Genomic DNA, 20,785 nt, shown 5'->3' on the forward strand with positions numbered 1-20,785 from the left:
ACCGAACTCCAGCAATAATCCTGGAGGCAAAAATAAATAAATAAAAAGGAATAGTGGAGTTGTACAAGCAGCAAGCTCCAACAATAACCATGCTGGCAGTGCTAGGTGGTGGCATGCCTGATAGAGCCCACAGATTATTTACCATTTACAAGGACCTGGGTTCAAGTCCCTGATCTTCATCTCCAGAGGTTACAGAAAGCTTCATAAGTGGTAAAGCAATACTGTGGCTGTCTCTCCCCTCTCCCCATTCCCTGTCAACTTCTCTCTGTCTCTATAAAGAAAGGGGGGGAGAGAGAAAGAGAGAGAGAGAGAGAGATGTTCACTGAGAGAAGTGGATTCATCATGCTGGCACTGAGCCCCAGTGATAATCCTGGTGGCAATAAAAAAATCATACAAACACTAAGTATAATACACTAATAATATATGCACTAATTCACATCTCCTGTCTCCAAATTCAAGAAGAAAGAATGATTTCTATTCCAATGTAAAAGAACCCACTTCCAAACGGGGCCACGGATGAGGGGCAGGAGAGAGAAAGGCCAAGGAGCCCATGAAGTGGGTCAGGATGCAGCAGGTAAAGGAGGGAAGACAGATAGGGAAAAGTCACTAAGGGGTGGCCAATCAGAGAGCAGGAGACCTGGGACCCTTCACCAGGTGGCCAGAAGAGAGCAGAGGACTACAGTGCCTACACTTCACCCTGCAAACACCACTGAAGCTCAGGACTGAATTCTATGCTGGGCTTCCTCAGGACTTGGACATGAGTTGAAAACTGCTTTGGGGTGAGTGATCACAGCGTATTATCATGTTCTTCTGAGTGCAGAGAGTTGTGCTGGGTGCTGCACCCCTCTAATGCTCAGATTGACACCCAAACCTGACAGATGAGGAAAATAGGGCACACTGCTTATTCCCCGCCAGACAAGCTGGTCCCCATGATGATGGAGAGTCTAGGTCTCCAACACTCTAGTTACTGCCTGATGGGTTTGGATTAGAGCAGAAGAGATGGTGAGGCAGCACAAGTCAAAAGCTGAGATGACAGCAAGTTAGAAAAATGCAAAAGAGTCTTAGGCATATTTTCCTTAATCTAACTGAAAACAATGAAAAAGAAGCCACGATCTTCTTGGGTCTAAAATACCCACATGCTAGACTTTTCTTTTTCTTTCTTTTTTTTTTCCTTCCTCTGTTCCCAACAAAGAGTCACTTATACTTCATATCATCTGTGGACACATTTTTCTAAAGCTATCATCATTTTTCTTAATTTATCCCTTCCTGTCATTGCCATGACTTCCCACTTTCGGAAGACTTTTTCAAATAGAGAGAGTATAAAAAAGACCACAGCACCAAAGCTTTCTGCAATGCAGTGGGTACAAAGTTCGATCCTGGGTGAAGAAGTGCACTATCTAAGTGAGCTATCTTGCCAGCCCTTATTTATTTATCAATGGGGGAGGGAAAGAGAGATCAGAGTATCACTCAGGCATACATGATGTTGGGGATTGAACTCAGGATCTCATACTCATAGGTCAGATGTTCTACTCTTTGTGCCACCATCCAGAGTACAAGCTACCATACTTTTGTCATCTATCTTAGGAGAATCCTGATTCCTGTATAGTGAAGGGAAGAAGGAAGTTAGCATTTGTCATGTAGTCACTGAGTCTCAGTGATAATCCTGGTGAAAATAATAATAATAAAGAATCAAGGACAATAAGTGAAAACAAAAGCTGAAACTTGTATTGGGTATGGTATATTGCACCAAAGCAGTAGACTCCAGGGAAGGAAGGGAATCGATGGGATGGAGGGAAGCTGGAGTCTTGGGGAATAATGATGGAAAAGGACCTAAGTTGGGGGAGAGAGTACTTTAAAAGCACTTATTATGGAGAGATGAGTGACTATACCTACATGTCAACAAATATACAGCAAACCATTAGACTCCTCAGCCCCATAAAGTGGCAGAGAACGAGAGAAAGAAACTAGCCCAAGTGTGGTACTGGGTGGCTACCATGCACCAGCATCCTTTCAACAATTTAACCTTTGCCCAAACCATTTGAGGTGGTTCACCAGACCAATCACCTCCAATTTACAGATGGAAAAAAGGAGACCTAGACATCACATGTAGCCCAAGAGGTGTTGATGAATAAGCCTTGATGATGAGGCCCTCATCAGGCTGACTCTTGGTGAAGTTCTAGCCTTTGGCCTCCTTTCTCCACAGTTTTCCAAGCCTAATACCCAACTTTCTAGGGAGTCTATAAGGTCCTTTTAAACTAGGCAGAATATACTGTTTAAAAGCCTCATGGGCAAGGCACAGACTTTTCCTCCCCCCACTCCCATTCTGGAAAGCTGTTATGCAAATAGCATGGTGCCCTGGTGCTGGAGCAAAGGGGGTAGCAGGGTGAATCAGCAGGGCCCCCTGCCCTTAGAAAACTCCAAGTGGAGAAAGAAGAAAAGCATATGTGATGCACTTCTACAACAAAGCAGCCCTAGAACAAAGGATTGATAAGGTATTTACATAACAAAAGATTTCAGGACCCAAACTGGGTGTGCTGAGTTTGTTTTTCAGAATGAGCATTTGGATAAGCAGGACAGGGAGAAGGCAAAGGTAGCAGGAATGGGATAAAATAGGGTAGAATGGTGGAAAGAGAAAAGTACACTCAGGGAATAGAAAGAATAAGAGGTGGAAAGTGGGACTAAAAAGGAAGATTGAAAATAAAGCATTCTCATACTTGTATATACAAACACACACTCTATACATCTGTGTATATAAGTATACACATGTCATATGTGAGCATGTCTATGTGTTTGTGTATATGTACTTGTCTATGTATATGTGGGTGTAAATTTTATGCAATTTCAGCCAAGAACATACTGAAAAGAATTCAGTTTTATCTGCGTCCATTGTCAGATCAGTAACAATTCTCAAGAAAGCACCCTGCCTCATACTCTACTCACAGAGGCAATGTGGCTATTCACAGCTCAAAAGGCATAGGCTAATCTGCAAAGAAGTTTCCAGCCTCTTAGGATTTAGAAGCTGGGGATGTCACAGCAGCTATTCAGCAAACATCTGTTTAGGAGGTTTCCTGAAGAAGCTCCGTGATCAAGAGGCCCAAGGCAACTGTAGCACAGGTGTAAAGGCTTCATGAGTGTGGCTCTTTCCATTCCCAGGGCCAGGGGGCCAGCCTGCCCTCAAGTCACCAATTCTGCTGTAGTGTCACCTATTGCCAAGAAAAGGGTCCCAGAGTCACAGAAGTGAGTGCTCTTACCATCAAACTGCCTGACTGTAAGGTACAGTCAAGGAGCAGAAAACAGACTGTAGAAGAAAAGGAGGTTTCTACCAGACAGTTTCACTTAAGACATGAAGCTACATTGCTGGATGGGGAGATGATCAAGAATGGGGTGTGGATTGGTGAACCTAGATGCAGATTCTCGCCAGAGTCCAGAAAGAATTCAGGGACAAAGACAATAATAATACATGACAAATTGCACTTACTAGAAGGCGTAGTAAGAGTATTTTCTTTTTTTAAAGATTTTATTTATTTATTTATTTATGAGAAAGATAGGAGAAGAGAGAAAGAACCAGACATCACTCTCTGGCACATGTGCTACTGGGGATCAAACTCGGGACCTCATGCTTGAGAGTCCAAAGCTTTATCACTGCACCAACTCTCAAACCACAGTAAGAGTATTTTCACAGAAGGGAGAGTGAGTGGATTCTAGGGTGAGTGACATGCTGCTGATTTCATGGGGTCCAGATTGTATGGGGTCTCTCTGGAATACACAAGGTTTTCTGGAGAAAAGCAAATTCACTATTATTCATTAAGGGGCTGGGACAGGGACAGGAGATTTCCTGGAAAAAGGTGGAATTTTTCTGCAACCTAGGGACCTCCTTGTATCTGACTATATGTCCACCTGGCAACTGTCATGGTGGCAGATACATGATGGCCCCTCCTAGCCAGCATGAAGAGTATGATAAATACAGTGTGATGGGCCTCAGAGCTGTAGGGCAAGCATCTCAGCCACCATCTTCCTGGGATCCAATTGGCTGCTTCCAGTTCTCATCAGCTACTTGGTCCTAAAGGAAGAGGTCATTCTTTTGTCCAGTAAGTTCTTCTGATGTTGAATTGACAGGGCTGTGGGGGTGAATGTCTACCCCCACCCACCCACACACACACACTAATTTAGGCTGCCTCCATTTGCCCAAGAGCACATAGCAAGGTACACTGGAGTCAGAATCAAACTGCTGTGCTACAGACCCTCAGGGGTCAACCTGCATGGAGAGCAGGACCCTGCACAGGTTCCCTTTCTTGGGGATAAGATGTATCGTTTCTTTAATACTGTATTTTTTATTTATTTAATGAAAGAAAGAGAGATAGGCCAGAGTACTACTCAGCTCTAGTTTAGGATGGTGCTGGAGACTGAACCTGGGGCACTGGAGCCTCACTCCCGAAAGTCCTTTGCAGAACCATTATACTGTCTCTCCAGCCTGGGATCAAGAATTCTAAGTGAAGAACATCACAGTGATTGAGCTGTGAGCCTGTGCTTTGGGGACATGTTATCAATAACTAGATCTGAGATGGAGACCAAGACAAGGTACACCAAGCACCTGGCCAACCTTGGGGGTTGCTTTAACTGGAGAATGGCTGAGTTTGTGCAGGCGGTATGGGCAGACTCCACACAGCTGCTTAGGAGGGCTCTGAATGCTGCTACCCACCTCCATGCCACATGCATTCTAGTTGCCTCTCAGGATTTTGCCCAGTGAGCATTGCAGACAGAGCTCTGCAGCATGAGTGATCAATTATGGTGCTTCCCCCTTATGTGTCACCTCCATCAAAAAGTACAATTACACCTTTAGAGCTCAAGGTGCAATTAAATCTCACTTATGGGGCTAATGGCTCAAGCAACCTTGAAGCAGCTGCCATATTTTACACAATCATTTTGAATTGTTTCATATCTGAAAGTGTTCTGTAAAGAACCACTAATTTCTCATCTCCACTCGAGGATGTTTCTAATGTTAAGAGGGTGACTCTACCAGTCACCCAGCATGAAAGGGGGCTACTTTCCTCACCAATGAGATAATACAAGATGACTAAATGCCTTTTGAGGAAGCTGAACTCAGCTCTCTATGGGTGAGGTCTCTTCCCTAAGAGTCTAGAAATAGATAGTAGTCACAGAGTATAATATAGTCTGGAGCCCATGGAAGATGGTTCACTGCCTTAATTTCTCTAAGACAGACAGAAAAGACTACTGTGTGGCTGCCCACGTGAGAGCAATAGGCCAGGTAATGGGAGGCGGAGGAGGTTCCCTCCCCCGGGGTCATGAAGTGGCTGGATGCCAGCTCCTGATCCTTGGTTACTAGAATTCCAACTCAGATGAGCAGATGGAAATTTGAGGGAAAGAATTCTAGAGTCTATAACCCATCACCTGGGGTCCTAGTCAGGAAGCCCTGGGGTTCCCACACTGACATAATAGGCCTAGACCTCTAACAGGTCCCTGTCACCACTGTCACTGGTCATCTCCATCAGAAACAACATAATGGATCCCTCTGTGGGCCCCTATTGAACCTGCCCTCAGTGTGGATCAACAATGGTATGAAATGTTCCATTCTCTGAAAGGAGTCTGGATAGCACACTCTGCCTATCACCCAAAGATGATAGGTCCTGAAATTAGTACAGCCTGGAATGTTCCTAGCCGTGACCACGGAATGTGATCACAGACCTACGGGGATGCAGAGGTTACATAGGCTCCTGTGCTGAATATGGGCCCCAGATCAAATTGATGGGGTTTACAGTCAACAATCTTTATATACTTTTCCCATATTTGGGAGCTACTCTCTTCCCTGATCCAGTTTTCTGGTCCTTTTTCCAACTATGACACCATCCCCCCCAGACAATAACTTAGCTCACTTGCATATTGGATATCAGGCACAGGCAAAAACTAGTTGGGTCATGGGCCCTTAAAATATGCCTAAAATAGACCTACTAGCTTTTTCCTAAATGGAGACCCCAAATCTTCATCTGCAATATTCCAGCCTTTAGGTTCATGAGTAGTCAACAATTTGTTCTGCTTTACAACTTAACTCTTTTTCAGCCACCAGGTTCCAGATGCTATCATGATGCCAACTTGACTTTGTTGGGCAGATGACTCCACTAATGTGTCCTGGAGCCCCACTTCCCTAGAGCTCTGCCCTACTAGGGAAAGAGAGAAGACAGGCTGGGAGTATGGATCAACATGCCAACACCCATGTTCAGTGGGGAAGCAATTACAGAAGCCAGACCTTCCACCATAATGATCCTGGGTCCATACTTCCAGAGGGATAAAGAGCAGGAAAGCTATCAGGGAATTGTATCCCTCTTAATCCTAAGGTCTTGTTAGTGTTTCCATTTTATAAATAAAAATTTAAAAAAAAAAGAATTCTAGAGCCTAACTGAAGAGGGACATAAGTATGAAAACTGGGAAATATTTTAAAGTCTGTGATTTTCTATTTTTATTTTATTTTGTTTTTTTTTTAGATAGAGACAGAAAAGGCAAAGAGGCAAAGCAACAGTAGAAGAAACCACAGTGCAGGACAAGGAGGTGGCACACAGGGTTAAGCATACATATTTAAGTGCAAGTACCTGCACAAGGATCCCAGTTTGAACCCCTGCTCCCCACCTGCAGGGGAGTCACCTCACCAGTGGTGAAGCAGGTCTCAAGTGCTTCTCTGTCTCTCTCCCTCTCTATCTTCCCTTCACTTCTCAATCTCTCTCTCTATCTCTATCTAATAAAATGGAAAAAAATGGCCTCTAGGAACAGTGGATTCATAGTACTGGCATCAAACCCCAGTGATAACCCTGGGAAAAAAGAAAGAAAGAAAGAAAGAAAGAAAGAAAGAAAGAAAGAAAGAAAGAAAGAAAGAAAGAAAGAAAGAAAGAAACCACAGTATCAGCATTTCCATCATGTGGTGGAGCCCCTGCTGGAACCTGGGTCACACACATGGCAAAGCAGCTCACTATCCAAGTGAGCTATTTCTCCAGTCCACAACTACAACTGAGTCTATCACAACCCCAGAAGCTCTGGAACCTTTAACCTCCACAATAAGGAGGTGGGGAAGAAGAGAGGGGTCCCACTAGGGATCACTGAGCTACACCCTACAGGCCAAATCTAGCCATCTGTTTTAATATATGAAAAAAAGTTTTTGGAACTCATGCCTCACTGCTGATTGACATACCATCTATAACTGCTTTTGAACCAGAACAGCAGAGCTGAGTAGTTGCAGCTGGGACTGTGTGGCTGACAATGCCAAAAGATTTACTATCTGGCCATTTGAAGAAAAAGTTCACCAACTTCTGGACCAGATGCTAGAGAGCCAGCAAATGCAAATGCCAGCCAGTGAATCAAGACCAGAATCTCCAGGCAAAATGTATACCTACTTTAATCCACTGTGGGTACTGACACACACAGCTTAGAATTGTGTTTTTCATAAATTCACCATATAGCAAACCAGCAGCCCTGCCCCTCACACCCTTGGCCCTGAGCCCTCTAGGAGGAGAGCAGGGCTGGGTCTTACCTTTGTTATACATATTGGTTGGCACTTGGACATCACTCAGGCTGATGTTGACAGGCAGATTATTAAAGTGGTCATTGGGGGCTAAGATGAACTCCTTCCCCAGCTCCAAGAAGTTCCCATCTTTGTCCCTTTCATTGATCAGCACAGCGTTGAAATATTCATACTGAAAGAGAAAGTCAGAAAACAATCATGAGGCTTAGGGAAGAAGGTGATCAACTGAGAGTTGGGTAGAGTCTACACTGGTTGCTGAGGTTAAATTCACTACCTATGGCTGCTTTTGCACAGGTGTGATAGTGCTCTAGGAATATCTGTCAATGTTGGCAACTATCCCTGCAAATATAAATTTAAGGATCTGCACAATACATCCTGAAGTGAGCACAGAGGAAATGGCTTTTAAAACACTGTGTTCTTTACATTTTCAAGATGGATCCTGCTTTTTACGTAACTTAAATTTAAATTGAAAGAAACTAGAAATTAGAAAAATAGCATAAAATGTATAAAATGTCAGATGGTCATAATGACTCTGCAAAAGTAACAAATCTGGGTAAGCATAAAGCAGAAGAGGTAGGTGTGTGTGCGTGTGTGTGTAGTGCTGGGAAAGGTCTCAGTTTTGGTGAAACTCACAGAAATGGAATGAAGGTAGGAACATAGCTGCATGGACATCTGGTGGAAAGCACTTCAAGCAGAGAGGACAGCAAGGGGAAAGAGAATCTTAAATTGGAGTGTCTGGTACGTTTTACAAATGACTATATCATCGTCCTCTTGTTCAACATCATCTAAAATATACAGACCACTTACTTGTACCATAAATTGTCCTAAATGTGTTCATATCTTAAATCATTTGATTCTCATAACTATCCTATAAAGATCTTGTGCATATTACCACTGCAAAAAGTGAAGAAATTAAGGTGTGGAGAGTGTATATGCCTAATCAGTGATTAAATGATTAGAAGAGTCAGAATTAAAACACAGGGTCCATTTGCAGAGTCTATGAATTTATGTGCAGTGCAGTATTGCAAGATGGCAGATAGCTTCTATGACTATCTGACTGGGATATTAGATTGAATATTAAAACCAATTGTGATTAATGTTATAGGCACTTATGGAAAAAGCATAAAACAAGTAAGATGAATAATATAAGCAGAGTGGTGAATGGTTTAATAAAAATAATCAAAGGAAATACAAGAAATTAGAAGCAATGTAACAGACATGAAGAATGCCTTTAACAGCTCATCAACAGAGTAGGCATCCAGGGAAAGACTCAGTGAACCTAGAAATATGTGAATAGAAAAAACAACAAATGAACAACATCAATAAAAAAAAAACTTGAAAAATTTAATAGAATAAAAAAAGCATGTAGGGAAAGAAACCATAATCAACAAGTATGGAACAATTATAAAGAGTATAACATATTTGCAATCTAAATTCCAAAAAGAAACACTGAAACTCAAAAAAATATATGATGGCTAAGAACTTTGCAAAGTTATGACAGAAGACTAAACATTTAAGAATCTCTGAACACCAAGCACATAACCCTTCAGCTTCATCACTCGAGTGAGACCTTTCCTTTCATAGTATTCTCTATTTCCATTCCAAGTGTTCCACTCCCCAATAAGTCCCCATACCCTAGATATAGTCCAGGTCCCCTAAGATAGAGCATAGGTTCGCCCATGCCCATAAACTAGGGGAAAAATATATACCTGAAAGCAGAAGTACACAGAGCATGCAGGGAATAACCCTAACACTTCATCTGTACTATTCCAGTCTTTAGGTCCATGATTGTTCAACAATTTGTTTGGCTTTGTATGTTAACTCTCTTTTCAGCCACCAGGTTCCGGATGCCAGCAAGATGCTGACCAGACTTCCCTGGACAGAGGACCCCATCAATGTGTACTGAAGCTCTACTTCCTCAGAGCCCCACCCTACTAGGGAAAGAGAGAGACAGACTGGGAGTATGTATGGATCGACCAGTCAATGCCCATGTTCAGTGGGGAAGCAATTACAGAAGCCAGACCTTCCACCCTCTGCAACCCACAATGACCCTGGATTCATGCTCCCAGAGAGATAGAGAATGGGAAGGCTATCAGGGGAGGGGAGGGGATATGGAGATCGGGTTATGGGAATTGTGAGGAATTGTACCCCTCTTATTCTATGGTTTTGTTAATGTCTCCTTTCTTAAATAAAAAAAAAATTTTAACTACCATATGCTATAACATATTCTAAATGACAAATATCTAAGACCAAGTAAAAATCTTGAAAGAAGTCAGTCATGGAAAATCAGTATCTATAGAGAAACAAGCTTCTATGTTACAAAACCAGAAAATAAAAGCAATGGTTTTTTTTTATTGTTGTTTGTTTGTTTTCAAGAGCTAGGGTCTTTCTTACACATATTTAATTAGACACTCTGGTACATGTTTTTATTCAAATAGACAGAAATAGAGAAGGAGAGACACCAAAATACTGTAGCTTCACTTGATGCCATAGCATTGCTCAAAACTGGGTCACATGCCTGGCCAGGGAAGCACCCCACCCAATGAGCTACCTGTCTGGTGCAGAAGAGAAAATTAAATCCAAAGCAAACAGAAGTAAAGAAAACTTTTGTAGAGCAGAAAGCAATAAAATTAAAATAAGCAAACTGATAAAAGAAAATCAGTGAGAACAGAAGCTGATTCTTTGAAAGATTCACTATAGTGAAAAATAAATATATAAATTAACACATGGGGCCAAGTGCAGAAGAATACAGGTATAGGCTTCTCCAACACAATCACATGAGATGCACTTAATTCTTCTAGCAATGAACTGTGACAACACAATTGAAATGCTGTTTAGCAGAAGCTGGCTAGAGACTCGGTGTTAAAGATTTCTATTAGAGGATGGAAATGTAGCTGCAGCAACTTAAACCTAACTTATTTTATCGAACTCCACAGTAGGTTAGGGAGATTTCATGGTGCTTATGCAAAATGACTTTCACATATGAGTCTCCCAGATCCCAGGTTCAATCGCCAATACCACCATAAGCCAGAGCTGAGTAATATATATATATCCATAAGGTAAGGGATATTTTATATAATTTATATGCTGTGAAAGAAAAGTCCAAAAATTTACATTTCCTAATTTTAATTATTACTTTAAACTTAATAAATCAAGACATTGTATAATTTGTATTAGAATAAGCAACCAGATTAATGAAAGAAGAGTCTGAAAATAAAGCTATATCTATACAGTCAAATGATTTTCAATAAAGGTGCCTGGATAAATTAATAGGAAAGTAGTTTTTTCTATTTTTAAAATATTTTATTTATTTGTTAGATAGAGACAGGGAAATTTAGAAGGGAAGGGCTCAGACTTTGGTCATATCTGGAAGACTATTTCTTTGGCTCCAATCTTTATTGTTATTGCTGTTGTTGTTTTTAAAGTATAATTTATTGTACTTTGGTAATAGTCTCCTGAGCATTCCTCTGTTGTCCTCTTACTGTAGGTAACCCAGCCTCTCCTATATCAACTATATCTCTAAAAGCCCACCACTCCCCAGCTTAGGGGGTCAGATAATAAACATTTCAAGTCTTATAGACCAGTCAGTGTCAGCTAAAATATTCAAATTTGTCATTTTAGCAAAAGTAGCTCAGGTACGTGAGTATGTACCTGTGCCAATAAAACTTTACTTACAAGAAGCAGGCAGCCGGCCGGACATGGTAGAAAGGTCCTGAACCTTAGTTTTCTCTGCTCTCTCCAGGTGAGAGGCACCTGACTTCCTAAACCGAGGTATCCTCAGGCAGTGCTTCTCAGAACTAGCTGGGGGGAGCTTTACAACATCCAGATGCTCAAGCCAAACTTTAGAACAATTAAATCCCAATCCCCAGGCAGTAGTTTTTCAGCCTTCCAGGGCTGCTCCCACTTCCGCTCCCTAAAGCCCAGGGCAGCCACAAGCACTGCAGAGGGCCTGCTCCTTGGGTGGGACGTATCTGCTCCACACATTTGAGCTGTAATTAAATCCTGCCTGGAAGGTTCTCTAATTGCTCCCCCCCCAAATCCCCCTACCCGTGTGTGTGTGTGTGTGTGTGTGTGTGTGTGTGTGTGTGTGTGTGTGTGTGTGTGTGTGTGTTGCCACATGAACTGTCCAGGAGGAGGGTCTGTGCTTCTCTTCCCCTTTCACCTACCTGTTTGGGTTTGGGAAAACTGGAAAACCCAGCCTGATAGCTGAATCCAGAACATACAGTCAGCAAACCTTTCATCCATCCATGAACTGAATGAATGAGTCACGGTGCTCCAGAGAGACAGAACCAATGCAGAAAAGAGAAAGAGAGAGAATGAGGGAAAGGGAGAGAAAAAAGGGAGAGAAAAGGATAGAGGGGCCAAGAGGGAGGGAGGGTGGAGGAGAGAGAGAGAGAGAGAAAGAGAGAGAGAGAGAGAGAGAGAGAGAGAGGGAGAGAAAAGAAGAAGGAGGAGGAGGAGGAGGAGAAGGGGGAGAAGGGGGAGAAGGAGAAGGCGAAGAAAGGGGAAGGAGAAGAAGGAGAAGGAGGAGAAGGGGAAGGAGAGAGAGAGAGAGAGAAGAGGGAGGAGGGAGGAAAGAAGAGAGGAGAGAGATATAGAGAGAGAAGAGAGGGGTTAATTTATTAATTTTAATTTATTAAAGGAATAGGCTCATTTGACTGTGGAGACTGACAAGCTCTAAATCTTTAGGGACAAAGGACTTTGTTAGGGGCTGTTCTGAGGGGCAGGAGGATTGGAACCTCAATTAGCTGTGATGGTCTGAGTCTATGGCCACTTTATTTTGTGTTAGCACACGTTTCCCCTTACAAGTAGGGAAGAACTTAAACATACACCAAAAAGGTAGTAGGAAGGGTTTTGAGAGCACATGTGGAAGGAACTTTAGAAAGTTGATTACACCTGGAAAACTGTAATTTAATAGGAAAGACAGATAATCTCAGCAGACAAATGGGAAGCTGGATCCAGGTAGGACTAAAATCAGGAATTTAAGAGAAAGAGGAGCACATGGAAGGGCCATTCTCTTCTTGGTCCTCATGTAGCCATTTGGCACCTTAATACTATTTCTGCAGGACTTCTACCTCACATCTTTGTAATAATAAAGAGGTTTTGCTTTGCACACCTGATCAGAGTCATTTGTCATTATTTCAAATGAGACTGTGACCCCAACAAGTGGACACTACACTCTTGAATCCAAACTTCACAGGGTAGTCCAGGTGGACTGGAAATCCAGGCAAGGATTTCCTGCTATATTTTTTTCAGCAGAACTGCCTACTCCTTGGGAACCTGCTCTTCCTCTGTCCCTATCCCTCAGCACCACCACTGATTTGCTGAGGCTCCACTACTCCTGGTGGTCTCAGACTCTCTCTCTCTCTCTCTCTGGAATGACAGGCAGGAAGAGATACACAAAGAGAAAGAAACAAGAAACCACAGCACTGCTTCCCCACTTGTGACGCTTCCCCATTTGCATGGTGCTCTCACGCAGTGTCCAAAGGCCTTGGACTCGCATCCTTGTGCATGGTGAGGTGTGTGCTCTAACAGGTGAGCAGCTCCCAGACCATCTGTCTTTACGCTTAAGGCTGTCTGCTGATTGGATAAGATACTCCTGATTGTAACTATAAGTCAAATATGGAAAAGATCTTTACAGAAACGGATACTGATGTTTGGCATGAGAGCAAGCCAACTGGTCACATGAATGTACACCTACGGTGTCTGCCCATACTCAGCGCACAGCTGGATTTTCGGTCACCCTGCATTTCCTGCCATCTAGCTAGTCCACACCAGAAGTCCTATTCAAAAACATGAATGCTGGGGCCCTAGTCAAGGAGTCCTGAGATTCCAAAACAGACATGATGGGCCTAGACCTTGAATAAATCCCTCTCCCCAATATTACCAGTCATCACTATCAGGAACAACACAATAGACGCCTCTGTGGGCTCTCATAGGACCTTGTCCTCAACTTGGATCAACAATGGTAGAGAATGTTCCATCCTCTGAAGGGAGGCTGGACAACATACTCTATGTTCCACCCAAGGAAGATGGGTCCTGAAGTTGGGGCAGCTTGGAATGTTCATACTCATGACCACAGAATGTGAGCTCAGATCTACAGGGATGCAAAGGTCACATGAGCTCCTAAGCTAAATATGGGCCCCAGATCACATCAAATCTGTGGGGTTTACAGTCAACAATATTTATACACCTTTCCCATATTTGGGAGCTACTCTCTTCCTTAATCCAGCTTTCTGATCCTTTTTATAGCCATGACATCATCTCCCCAGACAATAACTAGAATCCACCTGCATATCAGATTTCAGGCTCAGGGAAAAACAATACCAAAAAAACTAGTATAATCATGGGCCCTTTGGAATACAGGCCTACTAGCTATCTCCAAAACGGAGACCCCTCAACTCTTCATCTGCACTATTCCAGCCTTTAGGTTCATGATTAGGCAACAACTTGTTTGGCTTTATATGTTAACTCTCTTTTCAGCCACCAGGTTCCAGAAGCTACTGTGATGACAACCTGGCTTCCCTGGGCAGACAACCCCACCCATGTGTCCTAGAGCCCCACTTCTCCAGAGCCCCACCCCACTAGGGAAAGAGAGAGTCAGGCTGGGAGTATGGATCGGCCTGTCATTGCCCATGTTCACTAGGGAAGCAATTACAGAAGCCAAACCTTCCACCTTCTGCACCCCATAATGACCCTAGCTGGGTCTATACTCCCAGAGGAACAAAGAATAGGAAAGCTATCAGAGAGGATGGGATACGGAATTGTTGGTGTGAATTATGTGGTGTTGTACCCCTCTTATCCTATGGTTTTGTCAGTGTTTCCTTTTTACAAATGAAAAATTAAAAATTTTAAAATAAAAACAAAAACATGAATGGACATCTCTCTCTAGTGGCTTCTTGCCCTCCTCAGAATGAATCCTTCCCAGGGTTGTGAAAGGCTCTGTGGCCTGACTGCTACTCACCTGGTCTTGTGGACTCCCAGTCCCCACTCCAGCCTCACAGCCCTCTACCTAATATCTCATTCAGGACCTCTGTCTAGTCTCCAGTCCTCCGAGGCAGGCTGGCCCAGTATCCTGGGCTGCCTCAGGCAATCTCTCCCCCAAGTTTAACTAAAAAAAAAAAACATCCACCAGGAGGAGATATCTGTCATTAACCAGCAGAATCCCCACCCGCAATGCATAAGGTCCTGATGAGGAAGGACCCTCAGGGACCTTGGGGATCTGATGGGAAGACTGCCCTCTAGTCCAGTTGGGCCCTTGACTTTTTAATTTCATTTATTTATTGGATAGACAGAGAAAAATTGAGAGTGAAGAGGAGACAGAGAGAGAGAGAGAGAGAGAGATACACTTGCAGCACTGCTTCACCACTCTTGAAGCTCCCTGCCTCCAGGTGGGGGGGAACAGGGGCTTGAACTCAGGTCCTTGCATCCTAGCATGGGTTCTCTATCAGGCGTGCCACCACCTGGCCCCAGGTCCTTGACTTTGAACACATTCACCCTGTCACTTCTAGTTCTCAGTGACCAGCCAGCTTATCCACTGCTCCTAGTCAAACCCAGCTCTATGGAAGTACACATTGTGCCAGGCACAAGAGCTCTATTCATGGAAGGTGACAGCACAATGTCTCTCCTTCAAGCACCTTCTTTGGTATTCCTTCTCTCTGTTTCACTTTCACCCCTGCAGTGGTGTGCCCACTATACTAGCCTTTTCCCTGTACTGGTGCTTTATCATGTGCCCCACAATGTAATTTACTCCCTCTTATTATTATAGTGTAATATGTAGCACAACACTGTGTAAATACTTTCAACATATTTACAATGTTATAAAGGAGCAAGTAGACAGGGACTTGGCATAAGACACAGCATTGGACTCTCAAGCATGAGGCCCTGAGTAGTCAACCCCTGCTGCCATATCACAAGAGTGATGCTCTGGTTCTCTCTCTTATATTAATGAATGCATAAGTAAATTTGTATAAATGATGTGAAGGTGAATGAAAGTACCTAAAGATGAGTTGACAAACGCTTCATCAGTACATTTCACCAGGAAGGAACAGTCCCTCATTTATATTTATTAATTTGTTTGTTTCTGTGTCTCTTTGTCCATTTGTTTTACCACCTGGCTGGGGTGAAAGATGGGGTACCTGGGATGCCCAGGGCTGAGCCATGCATGCTTATTAAGGGAGTTTTAACATCTCTCTGTATGAAAGAAAAATAGTGACACCGACCTACCTTCTCCAGGTCTTTTTAAGGATTGATTGGAATCAAATGCACAAAAGCAATGGGTGAAGGGGCCAGAGCAGACACTTTCTCTTTTTTGGTTCTCACCTTTCTCCCATAGCCCCTTCCCTGCTCTGGGATGATGGCCAGCTTTTTACAGCTGAGATTTAAAAAATTTAAATGAGCAGGAAATTTTCCAGGCAAGATCCAAGCTCCCAAGGTGTGTGTGTATGTGTGTGTGTGTGTGTGTGTGTGTTCATGTTCTGTGGGGAGGTGACAAGGATGGCTACTTGCCTGTGCCCTTCTCCAAAGGTCCAGTTGCACCTGTTTCCTGCTCAATAATCTTATTTTCTCATCCTATACATAAATTGATTTTTAATTGTCTGTTCCAGAGTATTTCCAGCTATTAATTTTACATTAACTCATTTCTAATTCCCCAAGTGTCATACTTCCTAAAAAAAAAAGATAATGAATATCCCTCTCCCAGCCATCTGGAATCTCTGGCCTCTTCGAACTCTCAAATTTGAGTCTCAATGCCCTACTTAACAACTGACCTAGCCAGGCCATGGACACCAGCTTTTCTGCAGGTCTACACAACCAGTTGGCATTGACTATTTTTTTTCCCCCTCCAGGGTTATCACTGGGGCTCGGTGCCTGCACTATGAGTCCACTGCTCCTGGAAGCCATTGTTCCCATTTTTGTTGCCATTGTTGTTGCTATTGTTATTGTTCCCATTGTTTTTGTTGTTGGATAGGACAGAGAGAAATCAAGAGGAGGGGAAGACAGAGAGGGAGAGAAAGACCTGCTTCACCATTTGTGATGTAACTCCCCCTGCAGGTGGGGAGCCAGGAGCTTAAACCAGGATCCTTATGTTGGTCCTTATGCTTCCCACCATATGTTCATAACCCACTGTGTTACTGCCTGGCCCTGGCATTGACTTTTAAAAGCCTTTAAGCTGGAGCACTTAACTTCACTGCTCCAATTCAAAACTCTTAGTCTAAATCTCATGGTGCCTACATCCCTTAAACAGATTCACACAACTCCCTAGTCCCATTATAATAAACAGGGAGGCTGGCAAAACAGCTCACTTGGACAGTGTGCTGTTTTGCCATATGTGCAACCCAGGTTCAAGCCCAGGCCCCACTGCAGCCCCCCTCTCTGTCTCTATAAAAATAAAGACAAAACAGAGGACCTAGTGGGGGTTGTATTGTTATATGGACAACTGAGAATTGTTATGCATGTACAAACTATTGTATTTACTGTTGAATGTAAAACATTAATCCCCCAATAAAGGAAAAATATAACTTAAAAAAGAAAGAGTGCAGGGGTCAGGCGGTGGCGCAGTGGGTTAAGCGCATGTGGCGCAAAGCGCAGGGACCGGCGTTAAGGATCCCGGTTCGAGCCCCCGGCTCCCCACCTGCAGGGGAATCGCTTCACAGGCAGTGAAGCAAGTCTGCAGGTGTCTATCTTTCTCTCCCCTTCTCTGTCTTCCCCTCCTCTCTCCATTTCTCTCTGTCCTATCCAACAACGAATTGCGTCAACAAGGGCAATAATAATAACCACAACGAAGCTACAACAAGGGCAACAAAAGGGGGGAAAAATGGCCTCCAGGAGTGGTGGATTCATGGTGCAGGCACCGAGCCCAGCAATAACCCTGGAGGAGGAAAAGAAGAAAAAAAAAAAAGAAAGAGTGCATTGTGAAAGCAATATATCTATTATAAAATCAAGATGCTGAAGAAAAAAAAGACAAAAAAGTAAAGAGCAATAAACATAAAGTATGCAAAATGCCCTTGGTTTGGTACTGGACTCACAATATTAGGTTGAACTATATAAAACTACCTTTGTGATAGGCCAAACAGGTTAGAGTGCTGGTAATTTTGAATGGTTCTGCTTACCAGGGTTTCAACAAATGGTAGCAGTTACAATTGTGGAGGAGTTGACTGGGAAGCAGAGAGAGGTTTTTGAATAGACAAGGATCCTTTAGCATGGTAAAATGTGCTCCACTGGGTAAGCTCTCTCGGGTCCCCCCTAATTTGACTTTTAAGTAACCCCACCTGACTACTGTCTACCACACTGGACAAAAGGCCAACTCCTCTGTTTCTCGGTCCTTCTTACACTACCTGAAGTGTATTTTTCATACAAGCTAACAGTCCATCTTTTAGTAACTTTAGTTTTGTTTTTAGTAAATCAGTTTCATATGAAAACATAGCTTTCTTTCCTGTCTTACTCACAGATGAAACCTCAGCATGTGAAAAATGGAGGTTTGTCTGAGAGATGTTGATACAAATGCTTTACAACAGGAGGATAGGTGGCAGCACACCTGGTTGAGAACATGTTACAATGAACAAGAACCTGGGTTGGAGCCCCCAGTCCCCACCTGCAGGGGAAAAGTTTCACAAGTGTTGAAGCAGGGCTGCAGGTATCTCTCTGTCTCTCTCCCTCTCTACCTCCCCCTTCTCTCTCAATTTCTGGCTGTATTTATCTAATAAATAGATAACATTTTTTAAAAATGTTACAAATGTTTTACAACAGCCATTGAAGACCAAGTTTCTCCCCCAGGGTTATTTCTGAGGTTCAATGCCTACAGAAAGATCTACCACTCCTGATAGTCAAAGTTTTTCTTTTCTTTACATTTTTTTCCCAGAGATAGAGACATTGAGAAGGAAGCAGGAGAATAAGAGAGAGGGAAAGAAAAAGACAGACACCTGAAGGAATACTTTACTGCTCATGAAGCTTCCCCCCTTGTAGGTGGCTTCAAGGAATGCTTTTTTGCAAAGGACTGAATTTTCCAACTAATGTGATTTTAAGGTTATCTGAATAATACACAGTCATCTGACTCCAATATGAATGCTTGAGTAAAATAAGAGAAGGTGACTGACTAGAGGAGGAAAAAAAATTCTGTGTGAATATACCCACATAGACATCCTGTTTTACACTGCAAGTGGTCTCCTTAGTTCTTATTCCACCTCAGATCCATAAAAGGGCCACAATTCTCCCGCAAAAGTAGAGATATTACTCAAGGGAACCACACTGCCCTGGAGCACACGGCCCAACATGTTCAGTGAGTGTGAGATCACTTTCAGGAGACAGTATGAGTGAGTGTGACTAAGGAGCTTTTATAAAAGGGCATCTGCTTATATAGTGGCCATCATTCCTCTCCATCATGAAGGCTACATTTTTTTTTTTAATAAAAAGGAAACATTGACAAAACCATAGGATAACAGGAGTACAACTCCACACAATTCCTACCACCAGAACTCCGTATCCCATCTCTCCCCTTGATAGTTTTCCTATTCTTTAACGCTCTGGGAGTATGGACCCAAGGTCATTGTGGGATGCAGAAGGTGGACGGTCTGGCCTCTGTAATTGCTTCCCCACTGAACATGGGCACTGGTAGGTCAATCCATACTCCTAGCATGCCGGAGTTCTGGTGAATCGGAGCTCCAAGACACATTGGTGTGGCTGTCTGTCCAGGGAAGTCTGGTTGGCATCAATGTAGCATCTGGAACCTGGTGGCTGAAAAGAAAGTTAACATACAAAGCCAAACAAATTGTTGACCAATCATGAACCTAAAGGCTGGAACAGTGCAGATAAGGAGTTGGGGGGGGGGGTTCTGTTTTGTAGATAGCTAGTAGGCATATTTTAGTTATATTCCAAAAAGCCTGTGGCTATATAGCTGGTTTTTGTTGTTGTTGTTTTCCCCTGAACCTGAAATCTGATATACAGGTGGATCCAAGTTATTGTCTGGTGAGATGATATCATGCCTGGAAAAGGAACAGAAAATTGGATCAGAGAAGAGAGTAGCTCCCTAATATGGGAAATAGATATAAATATTGTTGACTGTAGACCCCATTGATTTTATCTGATCTGGGGCCCATATTTTGCTTAGGAACCTATGTGACCTCTGCATCCCTGTAGATCTGAGCTCACATTCTGTGGTCATAAGTAGGAATGTTCCAAGCTGTCCCAATATCAGGACCCCTCTTCCTCAGGTGGAACATAGAGTATGTTGTCTAGTCTCCCTTTGGAGTATGGAATATTCCCTACCATTCTTGATCCAAGTTGATGACAAGGTCCTATGACGGCCCACAAAGGGGTCTGTTTTGTTGTTCCTGATAGAGATGACTATATTGGGGAGACTATATTGGTAATATTGGGGAGAGGGATTTATTCAAGGTCTAGGCCCATTGTGTCTGTTTGGGAATCTCAAGGCTACTCTTTTAAGTACAAGCACTTCAAGCAGACAAGGACAAGAGCCAGTGAGGAGTGAATTTCAATCAAATGATTCTGGTCTACTCCTTGACTTGAGTGATGCTCACAGGCACACTCACACTTATACCTCAGAATACTCAGGTAACTAGGTTTCAAAACATCCCCTTCTAGGTTTTCATTTTATTTTGATTTGGGTCCTAACCAAGACATCACAAACTCTGCCTCCAACACCTATAATAAGATTGGTGACCCCTCACCCACATTTTCATCACATCTGAAGAAGGACACAAATGTTTCCATGTGTTCAGATCATTTTTGAGAAGTGATGAAATTTATCCTGAAGTCTTTGGTGATATTCAAATGACTGGACGAGTCAGACCTCAGGAAATGCCCAGAAGGCAGTCATCCTCAGGAACCCAGTTCTTTCTGCTCCTCTCTTGGTGTTTATACCAATCTTTTCCCTACATACTGCTTTTTTCTTAGCCCACTGACTCACAGGATAAAAATACTCACAGCTTCTCAATGTTTGCACTTAGTCTATTCATAGAAAAATGGGATTCATTTTATCCAATTCCCAAACCCCAAGAGAAGGAATTGTTCTGGAGACCACTCGTGCTCCTGTCATCTGAGACAGGGGAGGATGGAATTGTGAAGCTATAGAAACAAGGTCAGAGGGGCCCACCCTCATGAGTGAAAGGGATCTAGAAGAGTCATGATCAGGCCAGCAGAGGAATCAGAAGGTATCTACAGAGGGCTTTTATAAGAACCTGTGTCACCCAAGTTCTAGTCTGGTCCCCATGGCACTGGGGGAAGGTTCAGTGTAGCAGTCTCTTT

The 20,785-nt window shown here is 43.1% G+C and overlaps 1 protein-coding gene across 3 annotated transcripts in view; it reads right to left on the bottom strand.

Annotated features, from left to right (window-relative positions):
• CACNA2D3 (calcium voltage-gated channel auxiliary subunit alpha2delta 3) overlaps nt 1-20,785 on the bottom strand; it is a 1,089,122-nt gene that overhangs the window by 677,558 nt on the left and 390,779 nt on the right. For all 3 annotated transcript variants that reach the window (XM_060203105.1, XM_060203104.1, XM_060203106.1), the window contains exon 5: nt 7,535-7,697. In XM_060203105.1, coding sequence (XP_060059088.1) covers nt 7,535-7,697 — 163 coding nt within the window. The remainder of the gene's footprint in view (nt 1-7,534; nt 7,698-20,785) is intronic.

Source organism: Erinaceus europaeus, chromosome 12 (assembly GCF_950295315.1).
Source record: "Erinaceus europaeus chromosome 12, mEriEur2.1, whole genome shotgun sequence".
NCBI lineage: Eukaryota > Metazoa > Chordata > Mammalia > Eulipotyphla > Erinaceidae > Erinaceus > Erinaceus europaeus.